The sequence below is a fragment of the Esox lucius genome, chromosome 12, assembly GCF_011004845.1.
Source record: "Esox lucius isolate fEsoLuc1 chromosome 12, fEsoLuc1.pri, whole genome shotgun sequence".
NCBI classification, from domain to species: domain Eukaryota; kingdom Metazoa; phylum Chordata; class Actinopteri; order Esociformes; family Esocidae; genus Esox; species Esox lucius.
Genome location: NC_047580.1, coordinates 28263512 through 28291086, shown reverse-complemented (window position 1 = coordinate 28291086; position 27575 = coordinate 28263512). Strand labels below are relative to the sequence as shown.

Here is a 27575-nt window from a genome sequence, read left to right as displayed (position 1 = left end):
AGGGATCTGAGTTGGATGAGAATTCCAATGATACTGAGGATGCCGATATTTCTGATACCTTCAAACTGGCCAAAGAATTGATCATCATTGTTCTGGATGTAGTCAAGACAAAACTTGTTTACATGATTAAACAGGATTCTCCCAACTGGATGATTTCCCCTAAGGCAAGCCAGACTGCCATAATAGCAGTGAGCAAAATGTTTGGTGATATGGAAACTTCAGTCATGGCCAGTAACACACAGTTTATTCCTGCCGTCGCTAGAAAATATCCTGACCTAAATAATGTCACATACTTACAAGCACAAACAGACTCAACTAAAGTGTTCAAGGGATATCCAGGGAACTGGATGTCATCCCAAAAGATTGAATACATAGTCTCAAGCCTCATGGAAACTGTTTATGATAACCTACTGGACGAGGACGCTGTCCTCCGACGGAATGCTTGGACAAAATCCTCACAGGAAGATCTTCAGAAGGGAATTAATTTAAGAACAGGCTTCCCAGTAGATTTCATGCCTTCCAAAATATGTCTGTCAGTGTCCTACCTTAATGCTTTGAATAATCCTGAAAAGATTGGTGATGCTGTTCACTGCAGTGAAAGCCTTGGCTCTCTATCCCTATTTGCTGATCCAAATTTCTCTACAAAAGAAGCTAAAATGACACAGCTGACAAGTTATGTCACTGCATCATCCTCACACTGGCCAGTGAGTGACTATTCAGTCCCATTGGTGAATCCTTCTAGTGTGCCTGATATTCTTATTGACGAAGAAGCCAAAACAATGTCTTCCAAAGATGAAGAACGTGGTCGGTCCAAATGCCCAGTACCAGTCCTCCTGAACTCTGACAAATCAGTCTTGAGTGACACCGACCTAGTATCCTCTCCTGAGGTAAAGCCAAAGGTGAGGCTGCCTGGGCCTCCAGTGAGGGTTCCAGGGCATTCCTCGAACAGTGCGCACATTCACGAAGTTCACAGGAATCCTGTTAATTTTCTTACTGAGGCAATGCGATTGAACAGTTCATCATCATCTGAGGGAGGCTCCCCAATTCCAGAGGAGACACAAAGGCAAAGGTAAAACTTTTGTTCTCATAGTTCTAATCTGAAAAGGTTTTTAGCACCTTGCCTACTGGTTTTAATCTTCAGGAATTATCTAACATCAAGTTGAAATATGGTGAAAACTTTGAGATGACTCTTATGAAATGCGCTAAAACAATCACTTTTTAAATTATTATTAAGGATGGTGGACAGCTCAGAAGAAGAGTCTATTTTCAAGAAGACTCGAGGACACAAATGAGGACCTGCTCGCTGCAGAGATATTGCTGTCTGTTTGTGCGGAAGTTGTTGAGGCAATGCAGCGTGAAGTGCTTTCATCTGACAATAAAATGTCCTACATTTCTGACCAGACTGGGGCAAAATCCTGCACCGACTCACCAACTGATTCAACTGCCTCCAACATCTCGTCCCACTGTAAGAAACTGGGGACGGACACATCTACTTACACATTATCCTTATTATTTAGAATAGTATTGACCTTTTGAATAATGCATTTATTTTCATACAATAAAATAAACCGAAGCGTCATACTCTTTCTAGCTCTTAGATGTGTGGGTTACCTTAGAAATTATTAATCAAAAGTTGAGAAAGATTAAATAACTAACTTTGCTCTGAATGGAGATATTGTTCAAAAGAAAATCTAACAATTTTACCGTAAAATATTAAGGACAAAACAATGTTTTACACTGTGACTTTCTGGTTCTAAAGAGAGGGGTGGACAAAGCCGGATACATTTAGGAGTCACAAGCGTCCCAGTAATCCTTATTAACTTTACATTCCTGAAATGTTTCATGCCTTTAAGCGGTCGCTCTTAGCAGCATTATACAACCTATTGTTCTATTTAGACTGAAATGATCCACTAATCAATACAGTGAAGACATAGACCTCAGTTAGACATAGACCTCAGCTATTTCTCGGGAGCTGTGTGGTTAGTTTATTCATTATTTATTCAAAATTATTTATTCACTCAATATTTAAATAATGAAAATCCTCATTAGAGAAAAGCTGCAAATATGTGAGGGTAAATCCCCAAATCATTCAGACCTCTTTGGGTCAGGTGATATTTTAAGATGGCTATTGATTAATTAGCACATGAGTTTTCACATGCAACACCACAATAGACAAATAAGGAAGTTGTGACTATCCTTGTCCGACAGGAAAAAGTAATTATATTATTTAGTTACAGTATTATTTAGTAATACTAATTGTAGTATTATGTATGTTGTTTTAATATTTTACACAATGACACTGTCAAAAGATATGATTAATCTCAAAACTGAACTGTGTCAGAGACACATTTGTGTCAGAGATTGTATTTGTTCAACTCTGTCAAATGGGTCTAGCACCTTAATTAGCCTAAATCATTGATGAGCAGGGTCACCTACACTGTGAAGTGCAACAAATCTATTCACTGTCTGTAATTTTACTTTTCAAAGATTTTTACCAATAATATTGAAATATCCATGGTCATAATCATAAACTAATCACTCTACCTGAATCAATCTACCTGAAAGCTTACTAAGATAGTATATACATTTGATAATAGTATATTCATTTTTGTTAAAATATGTTTCTTTTAATTAGGTTTTAGAGTAATGAAAAGTGAGTTTAAAGTAAATTGTTACTTTGTATATAACTTGAATGAAGGAAAACATTAAAGCCAATGTTTGCTCTAGAGTATTTTGTGAAAACTACTGTATATTATTTTATATGAATACAATTGAACAACATGTTTTTATAAAGAAATTATTTGTCAAAAAAAGAGATTCAGCCATTTTTCAAGAACCCCTAAAATGAAAGTCTGACCTTAACAAAGAACATATATTATGTTCGTACCATAACAGATATAGAGCATAGAACCTGAGAAAACAGAACCTCACAACCTAGAGAATGTGAATGGCTGATTTCACCAATCCTTACAAATGATCACAGTACAAAAACTTTATTTATCGAAGTTCACTAAAATGTGAAGAAGTAATGTTGTGTTTGAGTTGATAAGGCTACAGTATAGAGCCAAAGAAGACATGAATCCCAAGACTGCACAACCTCATGGGAAAGATTTATTGCATTTTGTTCATGTCTTTTATTTAAAGGGATAGTTGGACATCGGTCAGTGTGAATTAACACTAGCTAGTCACCAGAAACATTTATTGTCCTTATTTTTAGGCATGTTTAGTTATCGTCTGGATCTACAAATGCTAAACAAACTGTTCCTGTAAAATAATTTTTTGAGAATCCATTTTTTTATATACATTTTTGAGTGAATGTTATAGGAACCCCGCCTCCTCAAGGTCACAGGTGCGGGTGGGATAGGCGGGGTTTAGTACTACTGCTGTGATGTCAGAGATGACTGAATTTATAAAGCAAAGGTCTTGAAGGCATTTGCGAGTTTGTACCAACCCGCAGGGGAGAAGAAAAAAGGGATATTCGTATTAAAGGTGGAGGAGGAACGTGCACACCCAGGACATGAGGACAGAGACAGCCCTTGCAGTGTTGGTGCTGGCACTGTTGTCATCTTCTGCAGCAAGTAAGTGTACAGATAGTCTTGGAATGCATAGAAGTTTTGAAGAAATTATCAGAGTTACGAAAGGGCATAATCACTTCAAGCTATGTAGTGTCAGGATTTGACTGTCATTTTAGTAAGAGTAATAGTTTACCCCTATATTTAGTAAAACCTTTAATTCAAACTTAACAGTAATTATGTGTATTGAGGTACAATGTATTTGATGTTGTCTTAGCCACTCTAATGAAAGTGGCTCCACAGGGCAGGATCACGTGGCCTTAAAAAAGGTCAGTTTCCAAGACAGAAAGTTCTGGGCCAGAACCATTTTGATACAGGTTATCTGTTTATTAGCCAAATGCTTTGCCAAACATTATACTAAGCAGAGTGAGTCTATAATACATTCAGATTCTTGATTTGTTTTTCTTATGAGGTAACAGAATTGTACCATAGGACTCTTGTAATGATGTAATCCACGCCATCTTTAATATTTTGCAAATAGTATAACATTTGACAGATGGGTCTAATGAGCAGTTTGTATTAATTCTTAACAATACAGAGTCCTCAAATGCAAAGTCTGGATTTTCCAGTAAGTTATTTAAGCCGGTGGAATCATTGCATTGCGTCATTACAGTAGCCTATTGTTTCAATAACACTCCTAACAAGGTGCCAAGTAAGGATAACCAGGGTTAAATCCTAACTCAGGATTAGCACCGTGATTTAACACATTTCTTGCAGGATTATTCTAACGAAATAAAACAATGCAAATTGCAAACAGTGCAATTAATAAATATTAGTGGTTGGACCTCCTTGGTCCTGTTGTCAGAGAAAATCCCTTCTGCCCCTCAGCCCTAATCTGTGCTAAAGGTATGGTTCTCTTGTATCTGACTGTCACATGAGTAGGATTGAAGGGGATTGTAGAGCTTTTGAGATAAGCAGTCACCTGGGTCAAAACCGAACCCCCTCCTTTGGTTGCAACACAATCGTGGGCAGCTATTCCTGTTAATCTAATGTGTGTTCCACTAATGTCATTTCTTTGACTATATTTCAGAGCCCAAAAGTCGCTTCACACGATATCCATCATGGAATACGAAAATGTATCCGTTGTGGAAAGAAGAAGACTCTCGGTATAAAGACTCTTGGAAAGGTATGCTCGTGTGTCCTGTCTGTTGACATGATGGGTGTACATACATATGAAAGGTATGCCCATGTGTCCTGTCTGTCGACGTGATGGGTGTACATACATATGAAAGGTATGCCCGTGTGTCCTGTCTGTCGACGTGATGGGTGTACATACATATGAAAGGTATGCCCGTGTGTCCTGTCTGTCGACGTGATGGGTGTACATACATATGAAAGGTATGCCCGTGTGTCCTGTCTGTCGACGTGATGGGTGTACATACATATGAAAGGTATGCCCGTGTGTCCTGTCTGTCGACGTGATGGGTGTACATACATATGAAAGGTATGCCCGTGTGTCCTGTCTGTCGACGTGATGGGTGTACATACATATGAAAGGTATGCCCGTGTGTCCTGTCTGTCGACGTGATGGGTGTACATACATATGAAAGGTATGCCCGTGTGTCCTGTCTGTCGACATGCTGGGTGTACATACAAATGTTGGTGGTGTACATCTTATTTATCAGGAATATCTCTGAGAAATGTATAGACATTTGTGGCGAACATCTGACCTCTTGATCCAAAAAAGGGCTCAAGTGTATTCTAGTTTGGTATCTCTGTGAAATAGAATACAGAACATATTCACTTAAAAGTCATTATTCTTTCCAACAGGTGGCAAGGTGAAGTTTATTGTGGGCAGTGATGCGCCAACACTGACTGGGGGCAAGGTGACCTTCACTATTGAGCTGCAGTTTCCACCCAACCAGAAGACCACGCCCGAGGGAGAGGTGGTGTGGGCTGAAAACTGTACCGTCAACGGTAAGGCCCGACTGGCTTTTGGAGACTTCATCCACAGGCTAATAAGCAGGAAATGTGTGGTGAACATGATTAAGGTTCTGGACATATGTCTTTGTCTCTTGTACAGTAATCTTGGAAGTTGGCACTGATAAACAAATCTTGTGCGAATGCTGGCTTCTGGCCCGCTCTCGTTAAAGCAAATTAAATTGCTCAGACTGAACATTACTCCGTTTCTGCCTGAAAACTACAGTAGCCAAGTCGTGTGTGCGAAAAACTGCAATAAATACTACAAACTGCATATTCATCATAAACACTCAGTGACCGACTAACACACTGTTTTCCTGTAGGAACAACCTACCATCAGTCTGAGCCAGTGTATCCTGCACCAGACACGGAGTGGAATGGCGTCTTTCCTGACGGAGCGCCCTTCCAGAAGGGTGGAGGCAAGCCACCTCCATATGTGTTTGTATGGAAAACATGGGGTGAGTTCCGCAACAACATCTCCGCTAGGCCTACATCATTCATGTCAGCATACCTAATGTCGGGTAATGATGTTGTATTAAAACCTATATCTGTATCTACATCATTTTTCTTTAACCCACAGGTCAGTACTGGCAGGTGTCTGATGGCTCATCCTCATCTCTTACCATTGGAACTGACAATGTCGCGGTTGGCTCCTACATTGTGGACATTGTCATCTACCACTACCGTAGCCACGAGAAGTTCATCCCTCTGGGATATGCCTCAACACAGTTCTCCATCACAGGTTAGTGCAGGAAGTGGGTGAGTGGATGAAGGAATGATGGGAGGAGGGATAATATGTAGGATTGAATGAGTGACTGATTGTAAAAAAAAAAAAAGAAAAGAAAAACACGTGTCTGAGGGCTTTTCTCTATCTCTCTTTATCTTTAGATCAGATACCCTTTGCAGTCTCAATGACTCAAGTGAACGACGTCCACGAGGCCGACCTGAGCTTCATCCAGAACCGAGCCATAGCTTTCACCGTCAGCCTCCATGACCCCAGTGCGTACCTTGCTGAGGCAGACATCACCTACAACTGGGACTTTGGCGACAGCAGTGGGGCTCTCATATCCAGGGAGCTGACCGTCACCCATACCTACATAGTGGCAGGTGCCTTCAAACCTCAGGTTGTCGTACAGGCAGTTATACCGGATAAAACGTGTACCACGCCAGCTGGCGTCGGCCCCACGGGTAATGCCGTCACCAATAGACCTGCAAACCCAGCCCTCATAAAAGGTAAGGACGTTGTAATGTAATGTAACTGTCCTTCTCGTAAGGATAAGGAACAATCTGACATGGATTTTCCTAGACGCCTCATGTCTTCGCCTACAGACTGTAGTGGAGGACCTCGCATTGCCATGCCAGCTGGGAGGCCTCAGAAAGATCATTCTTTTGAACGGTTTCTCTCTCCAGGGGGAGCTCTTGCTGCTGATGCAGCTGCCGGTACCATGATAGTGGCCACGCTGGGGGATACCGTAAACGTGGGCCCAACACAGCCGGCAGAGACTGATACAGAGGAGGACATGACTACGAAGACACCTTCTCCAGTTAACCCTAACAACCCAACTGTCCCTGCTGCCATCTCCACAGCCGCGTCCCAGGAAGTCGAGCCGGCAGGTACTGAATGTCCTGAACATGTAACGGATACATTTATACATTTAGCGAGCAACTTTGGTCGAATGGAGTTACACTGACACGTTGTGGTTTCCGGCGATGCAGACGAGACCATTACCGGCCTAGCTCCTGTGGTGATCGTTGCGAAGCGTGAAGCTGGGGACAAATCCAAGGATGACGGTTGTGTGATCTACCGCTATGGCTCCTTCTGCACCGGCATTGACGTTGTCGGTGAGTCCTCGGTCTAAATGAGATTTAAATCTGTGTCCTCACACTGTATTTGATCGAGTGTTCTTGCATCCTCTGTTTATGTCGTTGTCTCCAGAGGGCATTGAGGGTTTGAAGATCGTACATGTGGACAAAGCTGTGATCCGGACCGGCGAATCGGAGATTGAACAACACGTAGTGGATTTAACAGTCACCTGCCATGGGAGGTGAGTATTCCTGCTCCAGAACAATTAAGGATGGTCCGCGACATCAAAACGCTCCGGTTACAGAGTCCTGATCCACAGACTGATGTGAAATGTAGTCTGAATGCGGACCCATGCCCCACCATCTCACCAGCTCCGTTGTCCCGGGTTAATCCTAGTTCTGGAACTTACTGCATTTTGGTCCTTGATTAGTCTGTCTGAGAGGAACCAGCTCTCAGTGTTTCACTGGGTGTTATTTGCCGTGTCTGTTCTCTATCCAGCCTCCCCACAGAAGTGTGCACAGTGGTTTCGGATGCAGACTGTCTGTTGCCAGTCCACACCACATGTAACTCAGTGGCACCCTCCTCTGACTGTCAGCTGGTACTGCGTCACCATTTCAATGACTCCGGCATCTTCTGCATCAATGTGTCCATGACCAACGACGTCAGTCTGGCAGTCACCAGTGCGAAAGTTAGCGTGACTGTGGGTATGTACGGGTCCAGATCTTGAACCGGGGTCCCAAGGACAACCAGTCCAAGAACAATGATAATTGTTTGGAATGAGAAAAATATAAAATTAATTTATACCCACTTGAATAATATAAATGTTTGTTTCTTGGTGTCAGGTACTGGTCTGTCCTCAGTGGGCACTGTAACCATGGTTATGGGAATCCTGATTGTTTCCATAATTGCAGGAACTGTGGCCTACATATACAAGTAAGTCACATCAACACTAGTCTGAGGAGGTTTCATATCACCAAGTATAACTGGTAGTCGGCTATATGTGTCTGTCTGGATTGCAGCCATGTCTCAAGGCAAGTGTGCAGTGTACGATTATTTTCTCATAGCCTTTAGTCAGTAATTGTAGGAGGGGAGTCACAGATCCTTACATTACTCGTAATTACATGTTTTGTTCCACAGACGGTTCAAAGCCTACCGTCCCCTGAGAGAGGAGTCTGGCTCCGCCTCCAAGAGCACTGAGAGCAGTTCTGGTTGGAGCTCTGGGCCTCTACTGTTCTGGAAACTTCTGAGTCGCCAGGCCCCTGTAGAAAACAGTCCACTCATCGACGATAGGCTTGTGTGAATAGATAGCTACAACTAATTAAATTGCCAAATACACAACAGTCAAGAAACATCTTATTTGCACATAGTCATCTAAAATGTTTTTATATGCCTTTTTTTTTTTACAAATGTATTTTTTAACTGCATGTTCATAAATGTGTAGAGTTTGGCTGATTACCCTCTAAGAACATGTAAGGTAAGACCAACAGTGCTATTCATTTTTTACAATGAAAGTTTGACCAGTGAACAACAGTGGAAATGTCAGATATTTTAATGTTCCCCCACAACCGCATTAGTGTCTTTGTCAAATTTAAGTTGGTGGATGTAAATAAAGACCAAGAACACATAGCTAATTTAAGACATTTTTTTAATTAGGTATAACAATGAGATCATGCAACAACAGTGTTCGACAACTACTGGCCTGCAGGGGCATTTCAATACTCTTCTCCCTCCTCCTCCCCCTCCCCCTCAATGGAGTCAACCCCCACCTCTTCATAATCCTTCTCCAGGGCTGCCATGTCCTCTCTGGCCTCAGAGAACTCTCCCTCCTCCATGCCCTCACCCACATACCAGTGAACAAAAGCCCGCTTGGCGTACATCAGATCAAACTTGTGGTCAAGACGAGCCCAGGCCTCTGCCACTGCGGTAGTGTTGCTCAGCATGCATACAGCCCTCTGGACCTTGGCCAGGTCTCCACCAGGAACTACAGTGGGGGGCTGGTAGTTGATGCCAACTTTGAAACCTGTTGGGCACCAGTCAACAAACTGAATGGAACGTTTGGTCTTGATGGTGGCAATGGCGGCATTAACATCTTTGGGCACCACGTCGCCGCGGAAGAGAAGGCAGCAAGCCATGTACTTGCCGTGACGAGGGTCGCATTTTACCATCTGGTTGGCTGGCTCAAAGCAGGCATTGGTGATTTCTGAGACTGAAAGCTGCTCATGGTAAGCCTTCTCGGCAGAGATAACTGGGGCGTAGGTGGCCAGAGGAAAATGGATACGGGGATAGGGCACCAAGTTGGTCTGGAACTCTGTCAGATCAACATTGAGGGCACCATCAAATCGAAGGGAAGCGGTGATGGAGGAAACGATCTGACTTATGAGCCTGTTGAGGTTAGTGTAGGTAGGACGCTCAATGTCGAGGTTCCTACGACAGATGTCATAGATGGCCTCATTATCCACCATGAAGGCACAATCAGAGTGCTCTAGGGTGGTGTGGGTGGTCAGGATGGAGTTGTAAGGCTCCACTACTGCTGTGGACACCTGGGGAGCTGGGTAGATGGAGAACTCCAGCTTAGACTTTTTGCCGTAGTCAACAGACAGGCGCTCCATCAGCAGGGAGGTGAAGCCAGAACCAGTGCCACCTCCGAAGCTGTGGAAAACCAGGAAGCCCTGAAGGCCAGTGCACTGGTCAGCCTGAGGAGAAAAAGGAACACATCAATTTAAACATTTTAAAATTACACAGAATTTAATTGAAAATAATAATCGATTACTTCCTTAATCTAGCCCACCGATACTTTTCTGATACAGTACATCCAGTCATCAAACCTACCAGTTTGCGGATCCTGTCTAGCACCAGGTCAATGATCTCCTTGCCAATAGTGTAGTGTCCACGGGCATAGTTGTTGGCTGCGTCCTCTTTGCCAGTGATGAGCTGCTCAGGATGGAATAGTTGGCGGTAGGTCCCAGTGCGCACCTCATCTGAGGAGAGAAAGTTCCTTGTTGAGCTGAGCACCAAGAAAGCAGAGGAAACCTTCCAAATGCCAGACTTGATTTCAATTCAATGAGAATCAGAAGGCTTACCAATGACTGTAGGCTCCAGGTCCACAAACACAGCCCTGGGGACATGCTTTCCAGCCCCAGTCTCACTGAAGAAGGTGTTGAACGAGTCGTCTCCGCCTCCGATGGTCTTGTCACTGGGCATCTGTCCGTCCGGTTGGATCCCGTGCTCCAGACAATAGAGCTCCCAGCAGGCATTGCCTATCTGGACTCCGGCCTGACCCACGTGGACGGAGATGCACTCACGCTGAGAAAATATAAAAATATTAAATTTAGTAGAATTACATTAAAATGTCAATTCTCAAAACGCCACCTAGTGGATGACCACGTAATTGAACTAAGGAACAGTAACAATGGACTCAACAATTAGTGATGAAAAATCAAGATTGCCATCCATATAAACATAACCATTCTAAAAGACAGCTGGTTTGGAATATTTGTATTTGCTGGGTTAAACTAGAAATATTGCAGTAGACATACGTCATAGTACAGAGCCCTATATTCCCCATCTGTCCCCACCCAGTCTTCCCTCCCCCACCTGGCAACAGAATGGATAACAGTGAGAATATAATCCCGTTTTATTCGCTTTGTATACCATTTTGTGAATAAATGAAGGCTTCGGTCACTGCAAATATTCTACCACTTCTTCAGTTAAAATAATAACAACCAAACATTACATGCGAAATAGTGCTTTATTCTTTGATTCAATTGACCTACAATTAGCCTACCGATTTATGTAACTGCCAACCCTTGATATCAACCGAAATAGCATGCAACCCGACTGCCAAAAGCGTTAAAATGGGTGAACAACACGTAGATGCTCCACCGAAACAATAAAATTCGAACTATAACAGCGAATACGGTCGTGTAGTGATTGTCTCATCATTTGAGAAATTCTCAACAGAAAACATCAAACACGTAATTATTTCAGGCTTCTTATTGCTGAAAAACTACATTACTTACCATATTTTCTGCGGATGATCGAACAATAAGGGAAAATACAAAGAATTACGTAGAGAGGTCCCTATTTACGTCTAAATGAATGGGTGTATGCTGTCTGCTCTGACCAACAGGGTCGACGCGACAACTGCTGATGGAGGGGGGCGGCGCTCCCATGTTAAGGCACAGCCAGTGCACACGGTGTAATAGGCTCACCCCGTCTGATGGTGGAAATTACGTTATTTCTAAGGAAGCTTTTTATTATTTTAATTTTTTTGGCCTAAAGTAATTATGTAAAAAAAATATGTACATCTTGTTTTCACCATTTCTTGGAAGGGATGGGAAGGAAGTGAATTGGCCATAATGGATTTCCTCTGTCACCCATTCAAATAGATAGTTCACTCCAATTAAATATGCATCTTGTTTGGTGTAGAGAGTGAGCCATTCAAAATGTACATACTGCGACAGCTTTAACGTTAGGATTGGCTACCATCAATGGGATGCACCTTGTAAGCCACCTCAATGCCAATGTTACCCTACCTGAAATAAATAGCAAATCTGCCACTTTAATTCTAGTTAGACATAGGTTCATATCCAAACGTTGTTTTGTAGAAACGTACCAAATAAATAATGTAGAATGGATGAATTATGGAGGATCATAAAGTGTCTTTCGTTACCCTACTGTTATCATCTCTCCTTTGTTCATTCTCTGCAATGATGATGTCACCATCTGGGCCGATCACGTGATCGCAGCGTCTCGCTGAATTCTCTTGGCTGGCCTGAGTGCTTGCGTGTTTAGGCAGTTTGGCTTTCAGGGTATCTATCCAGCTTTAATTCCCATGGCCATGACAACCCCACGTATTCACTTTTATGGCAACATTAAATGCATTCCGGCAACCTAGCCTCCTAAATACTGAGCCTATATCATCACACTCATACTTCCCTGAAGGATAACACAATACCATTGGCTTGAAAAGCCTTTACTGTCCCACATTCCTGCACACTGGGATTTGTCTGTCAGCTATTAGAAAAAAATAGTTTGTACAAAGTGAATTGTTGCCTTGATGCAGTCTCTATTAAATCCACTCAAAAGCATCTGTGACCCAAGATACACAAATACAGATCTTTAGAAGCTTTGAAAAAAATAAATAATAATAATAATATATATATATATATATATATATATATATATATATATATATATATATATATATATATATATATACATTTCCAGGGGACAAAACTGGTTGAATAGAATACCAGGGATGCCAAGACATGCAAAACACTCCTGTCTCATCTCTATCACCATGGGTGCTCGAGCCCAGAAAACCATGGTCAGAATACGCCTTCTCAACAGTGGAAAACTGTCCTCCCTGCCAGCCTACAGTAGGAGAGGCAGGGCATGAGGCTTCTGGGGGGAGGTCCTCAATCCCAAATAGCTGTTGGACAAGTAGGAGCAAGAGGTGAAACTAATGTCATTAGATTCCATAATCACAAACTTTATGGCTACGGAACGTTTCCTACATCTTACATTTAGTTTCCAGTTTTGACTTCATGACTGTGGAATCAGACTTAGTGGCTATAGCATAGAGGTTTGTGGCTACGGAAGCTAGCGACGACGGCTAAACAGCTGCTGTAATGGGAAGGGTGAAATGTTTGGGATGGGAGGGTTCCTCAGTGGAATGATTACACTCCTTCCTGGCTTTACTGTAATGGAATACAAGACATTCAATGCAGTCAGATAAAGCACTTAATCCTACTGAATGATCACTGTGAACAATTTTGAGCTTCTCTCTTGAACTGTCGTCAGTAAATACTGAATGAAACAAGCCACTTCTAAAACAGTAGAAAACATCTGGTTTTCTCACCTTTCTGTTTTCCTCTCTGATTATAGTCTTTTGTGTGTAATGATAACCCGCGACACAACAGGGTGTAAATAAAATAATATACATTTGCATAATTGACAACCTTGGCTCTGTGGCTTCTGTTAAATATTGCTATACATTTCCTAGAAAATGATTTCCATGTTGTTAGCTGCAACCATGCAGGGTCACCGAATATAACAGTTTTACTGCTGCATGTTAAAAGGCAGGCCTAAAAAAAAATATTTTTTTTAAAGACAATTCTTGACCCAGCATAATGTGAAAAACATGTAATGAGTCATGGTGCAGTGTTTCAAAGAGTCCTTTTAAAGGGCCATACCAACTTTTTATTACTAGTGTTTTCTGCTATTTGCTATCCGAATTCGAGATTTAACCCATCCTGAGGCTTATCCGTATTTTGTTGTTTTCCCACAAGTGTGACACAAAGAAAGGCTGCTTGTCACTGTTTCATTGAAATCAAGATGATAAAAAAAAGGAGTGGGGCAGAGACTGGGAGGCCTTAGTCACATCGCTGGGGCAGCTGCATCCTCCAGCCCTGTGATACTGCTGCTATTCAAACTTGGGCATGTGACTAACAGAAAAAGACAGTATAGGTCACTAGGCCTGTAACCAAGCAACCACGTAATTCATCACCTAGCAACAGATGGACCTCAGGAGGAAGGGGGCTCATGGGGTTGGGTTTCTGTTGCTCACTGTCCTGCATCTCGGTTTGAGTAATTCGACCTCTATTATCAGTTGCAAACACACTTGTTTCATTACAACCGCAAAGTGGAATGCTAGTAGGTGCTGCCTGCAACATTTGATAAATATTGTCAGCTTTGAAATCAATTCCCCCTTTTGAAAGCCATGTTATTTGTCATTGCTGGGTATTACCAGGCTGCACCGGGTGGTGAACATTTAAACAAGCAATTTCATTACATGTGGATATAAACTATCACAGTGACAATTAACACTGGGTATTTCGATAATGATCCGTGATGATTTCAGTGCATCTCTCCGAGGACACATGAGAAAGCCTGCGTTGATAGAAACGCAAGAATGGACACGGACTAGGCTACACTTTACCACATATTTTTTATTGTCCTGTGTGGCAACCCATCAATTGTATGGGTTAATTTAGTGTGCATGTAATAAACTTACTTTAAAAGAGGTGGTGTGTCTCAGAAGGTATCTGACTGTCATACTTTTTATGAAGATCAAAATAAACAACGAATTAGGCTATTATAATAAACATTGTCTAAGCTATATTTGACAGACACAAAATCAGTGTTGAGGTTAAACCAATATTTTCATCGTTGAGGCAAAAAATGTTAGAATTTGCGATCTATGCCTGTAATGAGAAAAAGTAAAAAGAAGGATATGAAATATAGGCTAATGTTATAGGCCGTAGATTTTTGCAATTAACCACATTAAGGCTATCCAAACAGACCCACATAAATTGCGCAAAAGCTTGAACATCGGGGTGGGGTTCGTGGGAGGTACATTTTGACAACACACTCTTTTATCCAATAGAAAATGCAGGGATTTCTTTACCGGGCAGAATTACAATGTCTGGTCCAATAGTAATAAAGGAGACATAGTCGTCAGGGCAACACTTGTGTATATATTGAGCGGTTAGTAGCCATGTGCATCAAATCTTACATCGACTCCCTTGCAGTCCTATTGTGAGACGCCCTTATTTTGAGGAGCCGACAAAAATATTAAAATGGTAAGAAACATTTTATATTTTCAACGGCTGAATAATTTAAAATTGTATATCATAAATGTTTTTTGATAAAACTGAATAATTAAATACATATATTTTGATATATTTTTTAATAAAAATTAAATAAGAAAATGTTACATTTTTATTCTGTATGAAATAGAAAACAGACATGATCGATATAAGTAGCAGACAGGAGAGTAGGGTCGAATAGTGCTCGCGAATGTCGGAAACAAAATGGAGGTGTTGCAGGGTTGTGATGTGAACGGAATTCAATAGAATGTGCCAACCACTGGGGGTGCCAACCATAGACTTATACCAGCTCGAGCAATTTAATGTCAGTCAACATGACGATATGCGGTCGAATTGTGTCCTGGCGTTTTTTGTAAGACAATAAAACAATATTGAACATGTCCAGCCATGGCCCTCCGACTGCAGTAGAATTCTTCTGGATCAAATTGGAGTATGCGCAGTTCTTTTGTTTCATTGTAGGGCGTTCACCCGAGGAACCGTTATTCCGGTTATCTGAAATGCACTGTCATCATGCAACATGGTAATAAAAGATATATGTCGCTGGTGATGGATGTTATGCTTTTTCATACGAGGATAACTACAGTGAAAGATTATTGTAGATCATGTTTAACCAATAGAAAGGAATAAAAACAGCAGTATCGAAGAGATGTGAAGTCTGATGCTCTGTGAAGGCTGTTTAAATATAACTACCATGTAATTCCCAACACTGATACATTGTAGCCTAGAGCAATTTTTTCTTTCAAACCTTAATGGAAATCTCAAATGACCGATTACAAAAAATTACCCTAGGTTTTCTTTTTTTAACATTTCGGTTAGATGTATTATGGAAATATGTAAAAGATTAGTCTTCATTGTAACAAAATGTGTTTTCTCTCCAGCGTGAGTGCATCTCAGTTCATGTGGGTCAGGCTGGAGTCCAGATGGGCAATGCCTGCTGGGAGCTCTATTGTCTGGAGCACGGGATCCAACCGGACGGACAGATGCCCAGTGACAAGACCATCGGAGGGGGAGACGACTCATTCAACACCTTCTTCAGTGAGACTGGGGCTGGAAAGCATGTCCCCAGGGCTGTGTTTGTGGACCTGGAGCCTACAGTCATTGGTAAGCCTTCTGATTCTCATTGAATTGAAATCAAGTCTGGCATTTGGAAGGTTTCCTCTGCTTTCTTGGTGCTCAGCTCAACAAGGAACTTTCTCTCCTCAGATGAGGTGCGCACTGGGACCTACCGCCAACTATTCCATCCTGAGCAGCTCATCACTGGCAAAGAGGACGCAGCCAACAACTATGCCCGTGGACACTACACTATTGGCAAGGAGATCATTGACCTGGTGCTAGACAGGATCCGCAAACTGGTAGGTTTGATGACTGGATGTACTGTATCAGAAAAATATCTTATGAAACTGGTAGGTTTGATGACTGGATGTACTGTAACAGTAAAGTATCTTATCAAACTGGTGGGTTAGATTAAGGAAGCAGTGGATTCTTTTTTTCAATTAAATTCAGTGTAATTTTAAAATGTTTAAGTTGATATTAAATTGATGTGTTCCTTTTTCTCCTCAGGCTGACCAGTGCACTGGCCTTCAGGGCTTCCTGGTTTTCCACAGCTTCGGAGGTGGCACTGGTTCTGGCTTCACCTCCTTGCTGATGGAGCGCCTGTCTGTTGACTACGGCAAAAAGTCTAAGCTGGAGTTCTCCATCTACCCAGCTCCCCAGGTGTCCACAGCAGTAGTGGAGCCTTACAACTCCATCCTGACCACCCACACCACCCTAGAGCACTCTGATTGTGCCTTCATGGTGGATAATGAGGCCATCTATGACATCTGTCGTAGGAACCTCGACATTGAGCGTCCTACCTACACTAACCTCAACAGGCTTATTGGGCAGATCGTTTCCTCCATCACTGCCTCACTTCGATTTGATGGTGCCCTCAATGTTGATCTGACAGAGTTCCAGACCAACTTGGTGCCCTATCCCCGTATCCATTTTCCTCTGGCCACATACGCCCCAGTTATCTCTGCCGAGAAGGCTTACCATGAGCAGCTCTCTGTGGCAGAAATCACCAATGCCTGCTTTGAGCCAGCCAACCAGATGGTAAAATGTGACCCTCGTCACGGCAAGTACATGGCTTGCTGCCTTCTCTTCCGCGGCGACGTGGTGCCCAAAGATGTTAATGCCGCCATTGCCACCATCAAGACCAAACGCACCATCCAATTTGTTGATTGGTGTCCAACTGGTTTCAAAGTTGGCATCAACTACCAGCCCCCCACTGTAGTTCCTGGTGGAGACCTGGCCAAGGTCCAGAGGGCTGTATGCATGCTGAGCAACACTACCGCAGTGGCAGAGGCCTGGGCTCGTCTTGACCACAAGTTTGATCTGATGTACGCCAAGCGGGCTTTTGTTCACTGGTATGTGGGTGAGGGCATGGAGGAGGGAGAGTTCTCTGAGGCCAGAGAGGACATGGCAGCCCTGGAGAAGGATTATGAAGAGGTGGGGGTTGACTCCATTGAAGGCGAGGGGGAGGAGGAGGGAGAAGAGTATTGAAGGGGAAATGGCTGCAATTTTATTCGGCAAGTAAAGATTTTTCTGAATAGGATTCCAAAAGCATTCCTAACAAAATGCATGTTTGTCAAGTAACTACTGTAATGAAAATTAATAAAGTTCTTAACAGACAACTTTGCATTATGTTGTTATTTATTTTGGCTATGATAGATAAGGCAAATATAAATTATGCTTACATGGTGTTGTTCCTACACCTATAAAACTGTAATAATGCTTTATTGCACACTTAATAAATAATGTCTTAATTGTGTTTACATCAATCTCGAAATCATTCAATATTATCGTCCATTTGGCTAATCAATTCCAAACTCTACCCTTGAGAAAGATTACCTACCCAACCTCTTAACTGGTTTGGATGCTCTCACCATGGAATAATCACATAACCTCAGTACTCCCTGCAGTTTCTTCCTTTAAATTGAGATTTACTGCTTCAAATGAGCCTTCAACGGTTTAAGAAATAACTTTTAGCTACTATTAAAATACATAAAAAATCTATCAACAAGACAATGCTCAAGTGCGTGTAAAGCTTTTTCCGGTTGCGTCATAGGATTATCTTCAGACATCGCAGACATCAAGCTGCAAGCTTCTGAATCGAGCTACGTTACTTTTTCTAATTTCATCTAATCTCCTTCACAAAGAGTTATCATGGTGAGCAATATTTTACTTTTAATGTGGCTTTTTATCTCACGTGTAGTTTAGACATTTTGTAATGTACGATTTTATATTAGTGTGCGAAATTCTTGAACACGGCATAGCCTTCATCCCATCTGCTGTCAACAGTAATAGTTTACAAATTAACTGCACACTTATTTTCTCAAATTTAGTTTTTCAAACATTCTGAAGGCTGACAGTTGGGAACTATTATGAGGTTGATGTCAAAATGAAAAATACATTTTATTGACTTGCAATTGAATGGAGAATAGGCGGTTCTTCAAAATCCTTTGGAGAGTAAATCAGATTAGGCATGCTCATCTCTGGTAAACGTGTATAGTCGGCTCACTCACCTGCCATTTCTGCGACAAAAATAAATTAAACGTTTTCGTCTAGGTGTTTTTTGAAATATTTCGCACCAATATTTAAAATGAATGGTTTCTTCACTTGCTCTGAGTTATTGGAAACATATTAATAAATACATCTTGCAGATACCCGTTTTGGTTCTCATATCAACATGCTGGAATTACTGATATGGGAAATAATCTATTATTGTTGCATTCAAATCAAATTATTATTAAACAATACATTTTCACCTGAAATGTAGAAGTGGTCTGACTTGTCTAACAATTAAAGAGACAGCTGCACTAAAACTGTCTGACCTAGATAATCCTCTCCATATGCTGCACTGTCAGAGGAAAACAACGCTGGAACATCTGAACCACTGAAAATCCTTATCAAAATTGTAACACAGTATCTTGAACACAATATTTTTTATCAGTCTAGAATAGTATAATAGAATGCTGTACTAGATAGACACGCAATACTGAAACGTCCATATCAGAGCAATGTTAATTTCTAAAATAAAGGGTATGTAGATCTGTCATGAAACAACGTTTTGCGTGAGTTACTGTAAATGCAGCGTCATTTCCGGTGCCTTGGACAAATCCAAAATTCCTAGGTGTTAGTCTTTTGGAAGGGTGGGATTTTGCTTAACATTTTAAGAGAGAGGGTGGAGTTCTTAATTAAGGTTCCCATTTAATCTCTTAACATCTTTGGAGCCAGAATTTAAACAAGGTTAGAACAATATTACTCTTGACTACTGGTATCATCTTTGCTATTTTTTCAAACCCTTCATCTGGTTTAGGCCTATATTTGAGCAATGCGGCATAAGGGTGTGTGTTATATGGTCAATATACCAAGGCAAAGGGCTTTTCTCAGGCACAAGTAAGCCTTTATATTGGCCATATACCCCAAACCCCTGAGATGCATTATTGATATTATTAGCCAGTTATCAATGCAATTGAAACAGTAACAAATATTTTTTGCCATACCCATTGTATATGGTGCCTTATTAACCGGGTGGTTTGAATCCTAAACCCTGATTAGCTGATAGCCATGGTATGTGAGACAGTATAAAATGGGTATGACATCACATCTCTTCTTACTGGTCTAATTGTGTTGCTAACCGGTTTATAAGGGCAGAAAGCCATGGTATATTGACCATATATCACACCCTCTTGTGCCTTATTGCTTACTTGTAGTAAACCAGGTGGTTTGAACCATGAATGCTGATTGGCTGAAAGGTTTGGTATATGAACAGAGCGGTCGTCCTGAATCCTGGACCCCTGAAGGGAGATATGACTGGGACCCTAAGTTATAGACAACAATGATATAATCAGTGGGCCCTGCCAGGCCACGGTCTCTGTTAATCATGCCCTCATCATGGCAAGTGCATGGCTTGCGGCCTTCTGCACCGTGGTGATGTGGTGCCTGCGGTATATCGGTCATATACCACATCGGTCATATACCACACACTCCTCTCATCACAATGAGGTGTACATATTACATTTTTTGAGAAGAACAATGTATTCTCCTTCCCCACAAGCGCGAGTGTATCTCTATCCACGTGGGTCAGGCTGGTGTCCAGATTGGCAATGCCTGCTGGGAGCTTTACTGTTTGGAGCACGGGATCCAGCCAGACGGACAGATGCCATCAGACAAAGCCATTGGGGGCGGAGACGACTCATTCAACACCTTCTTCAGTGAGACTGGGGCTGGAAAGCATGTCCCCAGGGCTGTGTTTGTGGACCTGGAGCCTACAGTCATTGGTAAGCTTTCCCTCATGGGCAAACTGTTCTAGAACAATTAAGAGTTCTATGGCTTGTTGTTAAAGAAGCTTTGTTCCAAAAAAAACTGTTAGTTTGAACCTTGTCTTTCGGTTCTCAGATGGAAAACGTTTCTGTAAAATCTCTTGTGAAGGAACACTGAAGAACAACAGTTCTGTTTTTCATGCACATCTAAATGTATCTTTTTAGATGAGGTGCGCACTGGGACCTACCGACAGTTATTCCATCCTGAGCAGCTCATCACCGGCAAAGAGGACGCAGCCAACAACTATGCCCGTGGACACTACACTATTGGCAAGGAGATCATTGACCTGGTGCTAGACAGGGTCCGCAAACTGGTGGGTATCACATAATTAATTAATACAGTCCTTTATGAACGAACCTGGCTCAGAAAGTGGACATCTTGTGTGCTCCTTTTATTGAGAATCAATATGATTTTTTTTCTCCTCAGTCTGACCAGTGCACTGGTCTTCAGGGCTTCCTGGTTTTCCACAGCTTCGGAGGTGGCACTGGTTCTGGCTTCACCTCCCTGCTGATGGAGCGCCTGTCTGTTGACTACGGCAAAAAGTCTAAGCTGGAGTTCTCCATCTACCCAGCTCCCCAGGTGTCCACAGCAGTAGTGGAGCCTTACAACTCCATCCTGACCACCCACACCACCCTAGAGCACTCTGATTGTGCCTTCATGGTGGATAATGAGGCCATCTATGACATCTGTCGTAGGAACCTCGACATTGAGCGTCCTACCTACACTAACCTCAACAGGCTCATAAGTCAGATCGTTTCCTCCATCACCGCTTCCCTTCGATTTGATGGTGCCCTCAATGTTGATCTGACAGAGTTCCAGACCAACTTGGTGCCCTATCCCCGTATCCATTTTCCTCTGGCCACCTACGCCCCAGTTATCTCTGCAGAGAAGGCTTACCATGAGCAGCTCTCTGTGGCAGAAATCACCAATGCCTGCTTTGAGCCAGCCAACCAGATGGTAAAATGCGACCCTCGTCACGGCAAGTACATGGCTTGCTGCCTTCTGTACCGTGGTGATGTGGTGCCCAAAGATGTTAATGCCGCCATTGCCACCATCAAGACCAAACGTTCCATTCAATTTGTTGACTGGTGCCCAACTGGTTTCAAAGTTGGCATCAACTACCAGCCCCCCACTGTAGTTCCTGGTGGAGACCTGGCCAAGGTCCAGAGGGCTGTGTGCATGCTGAGCAACACCACTGCTATTGCAGAGGCCTGGGCTCGTCTTGACCACAAGTTTGACCTGATGTACGCCAAGCGGGCTTTTGTTCACTGGTATGTGGGTGAGGGCATGGAGGAGGGAGAGTTCTCCGAGGCCAGAGAGGACATGGCAGCCCTGGAGAAGGATTATGAAGAGGTGGGGGTTGACTCCATTGAGGGTGATGGACAAGAAGAGGGAGAAGAGTAGGCCTATTGAATTTTCATGCAAGGACAGCACTAGATACTTCAACTTATGAAAGCACAGTTAGAATAATATATGCATTTATTTTAAGAGTATTGTTTCCTTGCTGCTTGTTTAGGTTTAAATCACCAGTAGTTTGTTTTAGTTGTGGTCACATTAATAATATAATTTTTCTCATTGAAGATGCACCAATAAAACTATGTTTAAATGAATCTCAATTTGTATGTTTTGTTGTATATTATTTCATCAAGCATCTGATTGATCTTAAAAATACTTCTGTTACAGTTTAGTGAAATTTTGTTCATTTAGAGATATGGCATAAACTCAACGTTGAACCGCACAGTCGTTGAACTAAATACAGCAAACCACAGCGAATGTTAATATCTTTGACTAAATGCAATCATACATCCAGATCGCGGAAAGCTACGCATATAAAGTTTTTTGAGAGCTAAAACACGTGTATAGAATATTAAAAGTATTGTCCTGGGAAAGCCAATTGGGACATGGCATATGATAAACTCTTCCAATGAATTTCGAGAAAGCATTCCTACTGTATTCATTGTGGAACTATAAATTGACCCCTCCTCTGATTTTGGGTACGTATGACTTCTTACTAGACTCCTGAAGGTCTTCCTGTAAGATTTGAGAGAAAAGATTTGTTTCTTTACACGCAGTATTTTTAAACTTCTCAACAGAAACATGGTGAGTATACAACGAATCTTATTATTGTTGCTTTTAGTAATTTTATATCTTCTGAGTAGTTAAATCAAAACGGTTTACTTTGTCTTTACCACAATTGACAAAAACTATTTTATGTTAGCTTACACAGCTATCTTTTTCTAGCTAAAACCAAACCAAAATGCTTTTCAATCCCAATCATTTTATTAGTTTCAGTCAAGCACTTTAACAAAATATAACTATTTACTGATAAGATATTTGTCACCGATACCGCCCCTGATTTGATGATTGTCTGCATTGAACCCCAAAATATGTCTCATTACATAGGCGAATGTAAACTCGTAATATTTCACTAATTGTCTCATTTATGAAGTTGGCTGGATGAACGGTTTGAATACATATTACTTGAGATTTCTAAGAATACCTGATTAGGCTAAATCAAAATTATGCTATTAAATTCCAAATTTTTCTGATTGCCAAATAGACTATTTAACATTGCATATAAACGTGATCTAGTTAGAATTATTGTTCTACTAGTTTCATTTAGAGGTGAATTGCATGAATTCCTGGAATGTGTTTCTTGATTTGTGAAATGAATCACCCACGATAAGCTAGACATTTGGCTCCAAAAACACAGTCTTTTTGTCCGTTTAACAGCTGATCACTTGTTTCAATGTTTCAATCAGGTGATGAGTGCCCATGTGTTCTGGTTTAAGCCCGTAGCCTATCTCCTACAATGAAAGCATTTTCTGTCATGCCACTTGCCCCCACCAATCCTCTATTTTCTCCCAGACAGAGCTGCTAAGAATAAAGCAGAACAAACTGTAGCTGCCATTTTCCAAGTAATTCAATATTGTTGTATATAACACTTATTTTTAGAATCATGTTATGGTCCATTTGGCTTCTTTGCTCAAGAGAAAAATTCCTGCCATCTGAACAGTTCATTTTCTCATGCTGTGGTCCTCAGCAACTGGCCTTCAATGCCACAAAGACAAGTCCAAGGTCACCCCATCAAGCCATCGCCATACTGTAAACTGTTAATTAACAGCTGCACTATACTGAACCCAAATCTCTGTTCCACCCGGCATCTACATAGACGATAATGGAACTGTAAATAAGTAAATATGTACATAAACTGTATTTTGATGTGTAGGATACACTCAACCTCATAACCAATGACCTAATATGCTCATTATCCATTGTACATAAACGTATGTCAACTTTGGTCTATTTTGTATTCTCAACTCCAAAATGGTTAATACAAGAACATTTGTGGTCATGTCTAAATATACTTTGTAAATAAAGAGTGTTCTGATTCTCACGTTGTCTGATATAACTGTTTTATATCATAAGATTGTACAGTTGAACTTGGTGAGAATATTTTCCTTCTAACAACTCTCATTACCCAGCGTGAGTGCATCTCAGTTCACGTGGGTCAGGCCGGAGTTCAGATTGGCAATGCCTGCTGGGAGCTCTATTGCCTGGAGCACGGGATCCAACCGGACGGACAGATGCCCAGTGACAAGACCATCGGAGGTGGAGACGACTCGTTCAACACCTTCTTCAGTGAGACTGGGGCTGGAAAGCATGTCCCCAGGGCTGTGTTTGTGGACCTGGAGCCTACAGTCATTGGTAAGCCTTCTGATTCTCATTGAATTGTGATAGTGTTTCTGGCTTTATTAAGCTCCTTACTGACCTGTTCTCATGCTCTCCTCAGATGAGGTGCGCACTGGGACCTACCGCCAACTATTCCATCCTGAGCAGCTCATCACTGGCAAAGAGGACGCAGCCAACAACTATGCCCGTGGACACTACACTATTGGCAAGGAGATCATTGACCTGGTGCTAGACAGGGTCCGCAAACTGGTAGGTTTGATGACTGGATGTACTGTATCAGAAAAGTATCTTATGAAACTGGTGCATTTGATGACTGGATGTACTGTATCAGAAAAGTATCTTATGAAACTGGTGCATTTGATGACTGGATGTACTGTATAAGCAAAGTGTCTTATGAAACTGGTATGTTTGATGACTGAATGTACTGTATCAGTAAAGTATCTTATGAAACTGGTATGTTTAATGACTGGATGTACTGTATCAGTAAAGTATCTTATGAAACTGGTATGTTTAATGACTGGATGTACTGTATCAGTAAAGTATCTTATGAAACTGGTATGTTTGATGACTGAATGTACTGTATCAGTAAAGTATGTTATGAAACTGGTATGTTTGCTGACTGAATGTACTGTATCAGTAAAGTATCTTATCAAACTGGTATGTTTGATTAAGGAAGCAATGGATTATTATTTTCAATTAAATTCAGTTTAAAATGTTTAAGTTGATATTAAATTGATGTGTTCCTTTTTCTCCTCAGGCTGACCAGTGCACTGGCCTTCAGGGCTTCCTGGTTTTCCACAGCTTCGGAGGTGGCACTGGTTCTGGCTTCACCTCCCTGCTGATGGAGCGCCTGTCTGTTGACTACGGCAAAAAGTCTAAGCTGGAGTTCTCCATCTACCCAGCTCCCCAGGTGTCCACAGCAGTAGTGGAGCCTTACAACTCCATCCTGACCACCCACACCACCCTAGAGCACTCTGATTGTGCCTTCATGGTGGATAATGAGGCCATCTATGACATCTGTCGTAGGAACCTCGACATTGAGCGTCCTACTTACACTAACCTCAACAGGCTCATAAGTCAGATCGTTTCCTCCATCACTGCTTCCCTTCGTTTTGATGGTGCCCTCAATGTTGATCTGACAGAGTTCCAGACCAACTTGGTGCCCTATCCCCGTATCCATTTTCCTCTGGCCACCTACGCCCCAGTTATCTCTGCCGAGAAGGCTTACCATGAGCAGTTAACGGTCTCAGAAATCACCAATGCCTGCTTTGAGCCAGCCAACCAGATGGTAAAATGCGACCCTCGTCACGGCAAGTACATGGCTTGCTGCCTTCTCTTCCGTGGCGACGTGGTGCCCAAAGATGTTAATGCCGCCATTGCCGCCATCAAGACCAAACGTTCCATTCAGTTTGTTGACTGGTGCCCAACTGGTTTCAAGATTGGCATCAACTACCAGCCCCCCACTGTAGTTCCTGGTGGAGACCTGGCCAAGGTCCAGAGGGCTGTGTGCATGCTGAGCAACACTACCGCAGTGGCAGAGGCCTGGGCTCGTCTTGACCACAAGTTTGATCTGATGTACGCCAAGCGGGCTTTTGTTCACTGGTATGTGGGTGAGGGCATGGAGGAGGGAGAGTTCTCTGAGGCCAGAGAGGACATGGCAGCCCTGGAGAAGGATTATGAAGAGGTGGGACGTGACAGCGGTGAAGGAGATGAGGACGGAGAAGAGTATTAGAATGTAGTTTTGTCTTTCATCTTTGATCCCCCCTTTTCTTTTCACTTCTCAGTTCATAGATCCACCCTTTCCTATTCACTTTTTAGTTCATAGATCCACCCTTTCCTATTCACTTTTTAGTTCGTAGATCCACCCTTTTCCATTCTTCTCACCCATTCAGCTCTTTCAGTTTCTACCTTCAAACAAGAAGCACTTTCATGTTGACAATAAATTGACATTGAACCGAAAACAAAGCATTAACCTTTTCTCATTTTGAACCCTTTTTGAGGTGTTCATACCATTAGTTGCAAAGGCCTGTACTTCTATTCTGAATGTGTCTTATACAAGTAGGCTAAACATATAATTATTTGAATCGATGAACGCTGAACCATAACAATCTCACAATGTTGTTAACTTTTATAGTAATTTATAGTTCTATCTATCTATAAACAACTAACTTTAACTAACAGCTTTTTTTTTTAAAGAGCAGCAGAGTGATGCTTGTACATGATGATTTCACAAGGCACTTTTACGATACCTAATAACTTCCATGTCTAGAGGGCAGTGTTGTTCAATAAATGTAAGTTGTGTCCTGTGAACAAGAATAGGCATAAAGATAAATACTGTAAAGGCAGGCTTTGGTTTAAAAAAGAAAAATGTTAAACTGCATAACAAATACCTACCTATAAAAAATGTATTTATAAAAAATCTTACAGAGCTCTAGTCTGCAACAAGTAGAGTAGAAAGTAAGAGGCAGAACCTGGATAGTCATCTAGATACTAGTTCAGTGTCAGGCAAGTGGGAGCATCAACCAGGTTACCAGGATTAGCCATGAAGTTTCATGTTAGGCTGTCCAAACATTTCTGTGGACCAAACAGACCTTTAGCTACTACAGACCACTAACCTTTGCTATGGGTGGGCGAGAACAGAGAGTGATTTCTTGAATAAACTGACACTCCATTGCATGAACCACCAAAGATAGGTATATATTGTGAGTCTACCCATGAGCATACCAGTCAAATTGAGTTAGAGGTTTAAAAAACATTTCTATTAATTGTTATGTCTATGGACTGCACTCAGAATGCACTGCAATGTCCGCTGACATCATATATCAAAGGTTCTACATGGGGCCATGTTTAATATCTCCCAGCATGCTCTATGGCAGCCACTCTCACTTGTTTTAATATCTGTGTTTTGCATGCACATTAACTGGTTGAGACATTCTATGCTTTGAAGTTAAATAACAGTTTTCTAAACTAATGCAATCCATTAATTTGGGGATTTAATATAGACATGTATTGAACATAAACCTGTTATTGATTAAAGTATGACTTGGCCCTGAAAGGCCCCTATTTTGTATATAATTTATTGACAAAGAATTAAAATAAAATTGCTAATTAGAACCTTACACAGAGGTTTCAACCTAGCACCAACAAAGGTTTCCCCCATTGTAGTGTAGTAATTATTTTAATTAATGTAGACCCCTGGACCAAATAAACTTCAAAGACTTTATCCTGAAAATGCAAAAAAGATAAGATTATATCCAGAAAACTACATTCTATTATATCAAATTTTAATTAATTGTGTATTTAAAAATACGCTCTCCAAAGCGCCTCATCCCAGTTCACATGCCTTATGTAAAATAAGTCCTGGTATTCATATCCTGCCCAGTCACGGGGGCAATTGGTCAAGCTGGGGGATAGGACAGGTGGGTTTTAAAAACTAACAACTAAACTAGTTGAATTAACTCATTATAAGTTGCGGATAACAACGTCTACTAAACAAGCAAATGTAAAAATAAACACTTGCAAAGGAACGCTGGGTACTATCCCAATGAGCTACACCCCAAACAAGTATATAATGTAGTCGGCCAGGACCAGACTGAAGGAATTACGGGT

At 41.7% G+C, this 27575-nt stretch overlaps 5 protein-coding genes across 6 annotated transcripts; 4 read left to right on the top strand and 1 right to left on the bottom strand.

Annotated features, from left to right (window-relative positions):
• Positions 1–3423: 3423 nt before the first annotated feature.
• On the top strand, positions 3424–8922 carry pmelb (premelanosome protein b). The gene is made up of 12 exons (XM_010875208.3): positions 3424–3578; positions 4603–4698; positions 5343–5489; positions 5816–5950; positions 6073–6234; positions 6381–6725; positions 6903–7106; positions 7209–7334; positions 7429–7537; positions 7795–8000; positions 8139–8229; positions 8434–8922. Exons 1-12 carry the CDS (start codon positions 3518–3520, stop codon positions 8594–8596), a joined length of 1845 nt encoding a protein of 614 aa, XP_010873510.2. The 5' UTR covers positions 3424–3517; the 3' UTR covers positions 8597–8922.
• A 2-nt stretch (positions 8923–8924) lies between these two features.
• On the bottom strand, positions 8925–11443 carry tuba1c (tubulin, alpha 1c). Its single transcript, XM_013136480.4, has 4 exons — positions 11316–11443; positions 10377–10599; positions 10126–10274; positions 8925–9989 (listed from the first exon to the last, which is right to left on the bottom strand). The coding sequence occupies exons 1-4, from the start codon at positions 11316–11318 to the stop codon at positions 9009–9011; spliced, it is 1356 nt and encodes a 451-aa protein (XP_012991934.1). The 5' UTR covers positions 11319–11443; the 3' UTR covers positions 8925–9008.
• A 3324-nt stretch (positions 11444–14767) lies between these two features.
• On the top strand, positions 14768–17581 carry LOC105013645 (tubulin alpha-1A chain). Its single transcript, XM_034295773.1, has 4 exons — positions 14768–14882; positions 15788–16010; positions 16113–16261; positions 16470–17581. Exons 1-4 carry the CDS (start codon positions 14880–14882, stop codon positions 17448–17450), a joined length of 1356 nt encoding a protein of 451 aa, XP_034151664.1. The 5' UTR covers positions 14768–14879; the 3' UTR covers positions 17451–17581.
• A 403-nt stretch (positions 17582–17984) lies between these two features.
• On the top strand, positions 17985–21889 carry LOC114828684 (tubulin alpha-1B chain-like). The gene is made up of 4 exons (XM_029124015.2): positions 17985–18116; positions 20008–20230; positions 20438–20586; positions 20700–21889. The coding sequence occupies exons 1-4, from the start codon at positions 18114–18116 to the stop codon at positions 21675–21677; spliced, it is 1353 nt and encodes a 450-aa protein (XP_028979848.1). The 5' UTR covers positions 17985–18113; the 3' UTR covers positions 21678–21889.
• Positions 21890–22355: 466 nt separating this feature from the next.
• LOC106024585 (tubulin alpha-1C chain-like) lies at positions 22356–25932 on the top strand. 2 transcript variants are annotated; one of them, XM_034295774.1, is made up of 4 exons: positions 22356–22373; positions 23759–23981; positions 24067–24215; positions 24724–25913. In XM_034295774.1, exons 1-4 carry the CDS (start codon positions 22371–22373, stop codon positions 25696–25698), a joined length of 1350 nt encoding a protein of 449 aa, XP_034151665.1. In that variant the 5' UTR covers positions 22356–22370; the 3' UTR covers positions 25699–25913. The 2 variants fall into 2 exon arrangements, with proteins under 2 accessions (XP_034151665.1, XP_034151666.1); XM_034295775.1 differs by lacking the exon at positions 22356–22373 and having other exon boundaries at positions 23808–23921; positions 24153–24215; positions 24724–25932.
• Positions 25933–27575: the final 1643 nt, after the last annotated feature.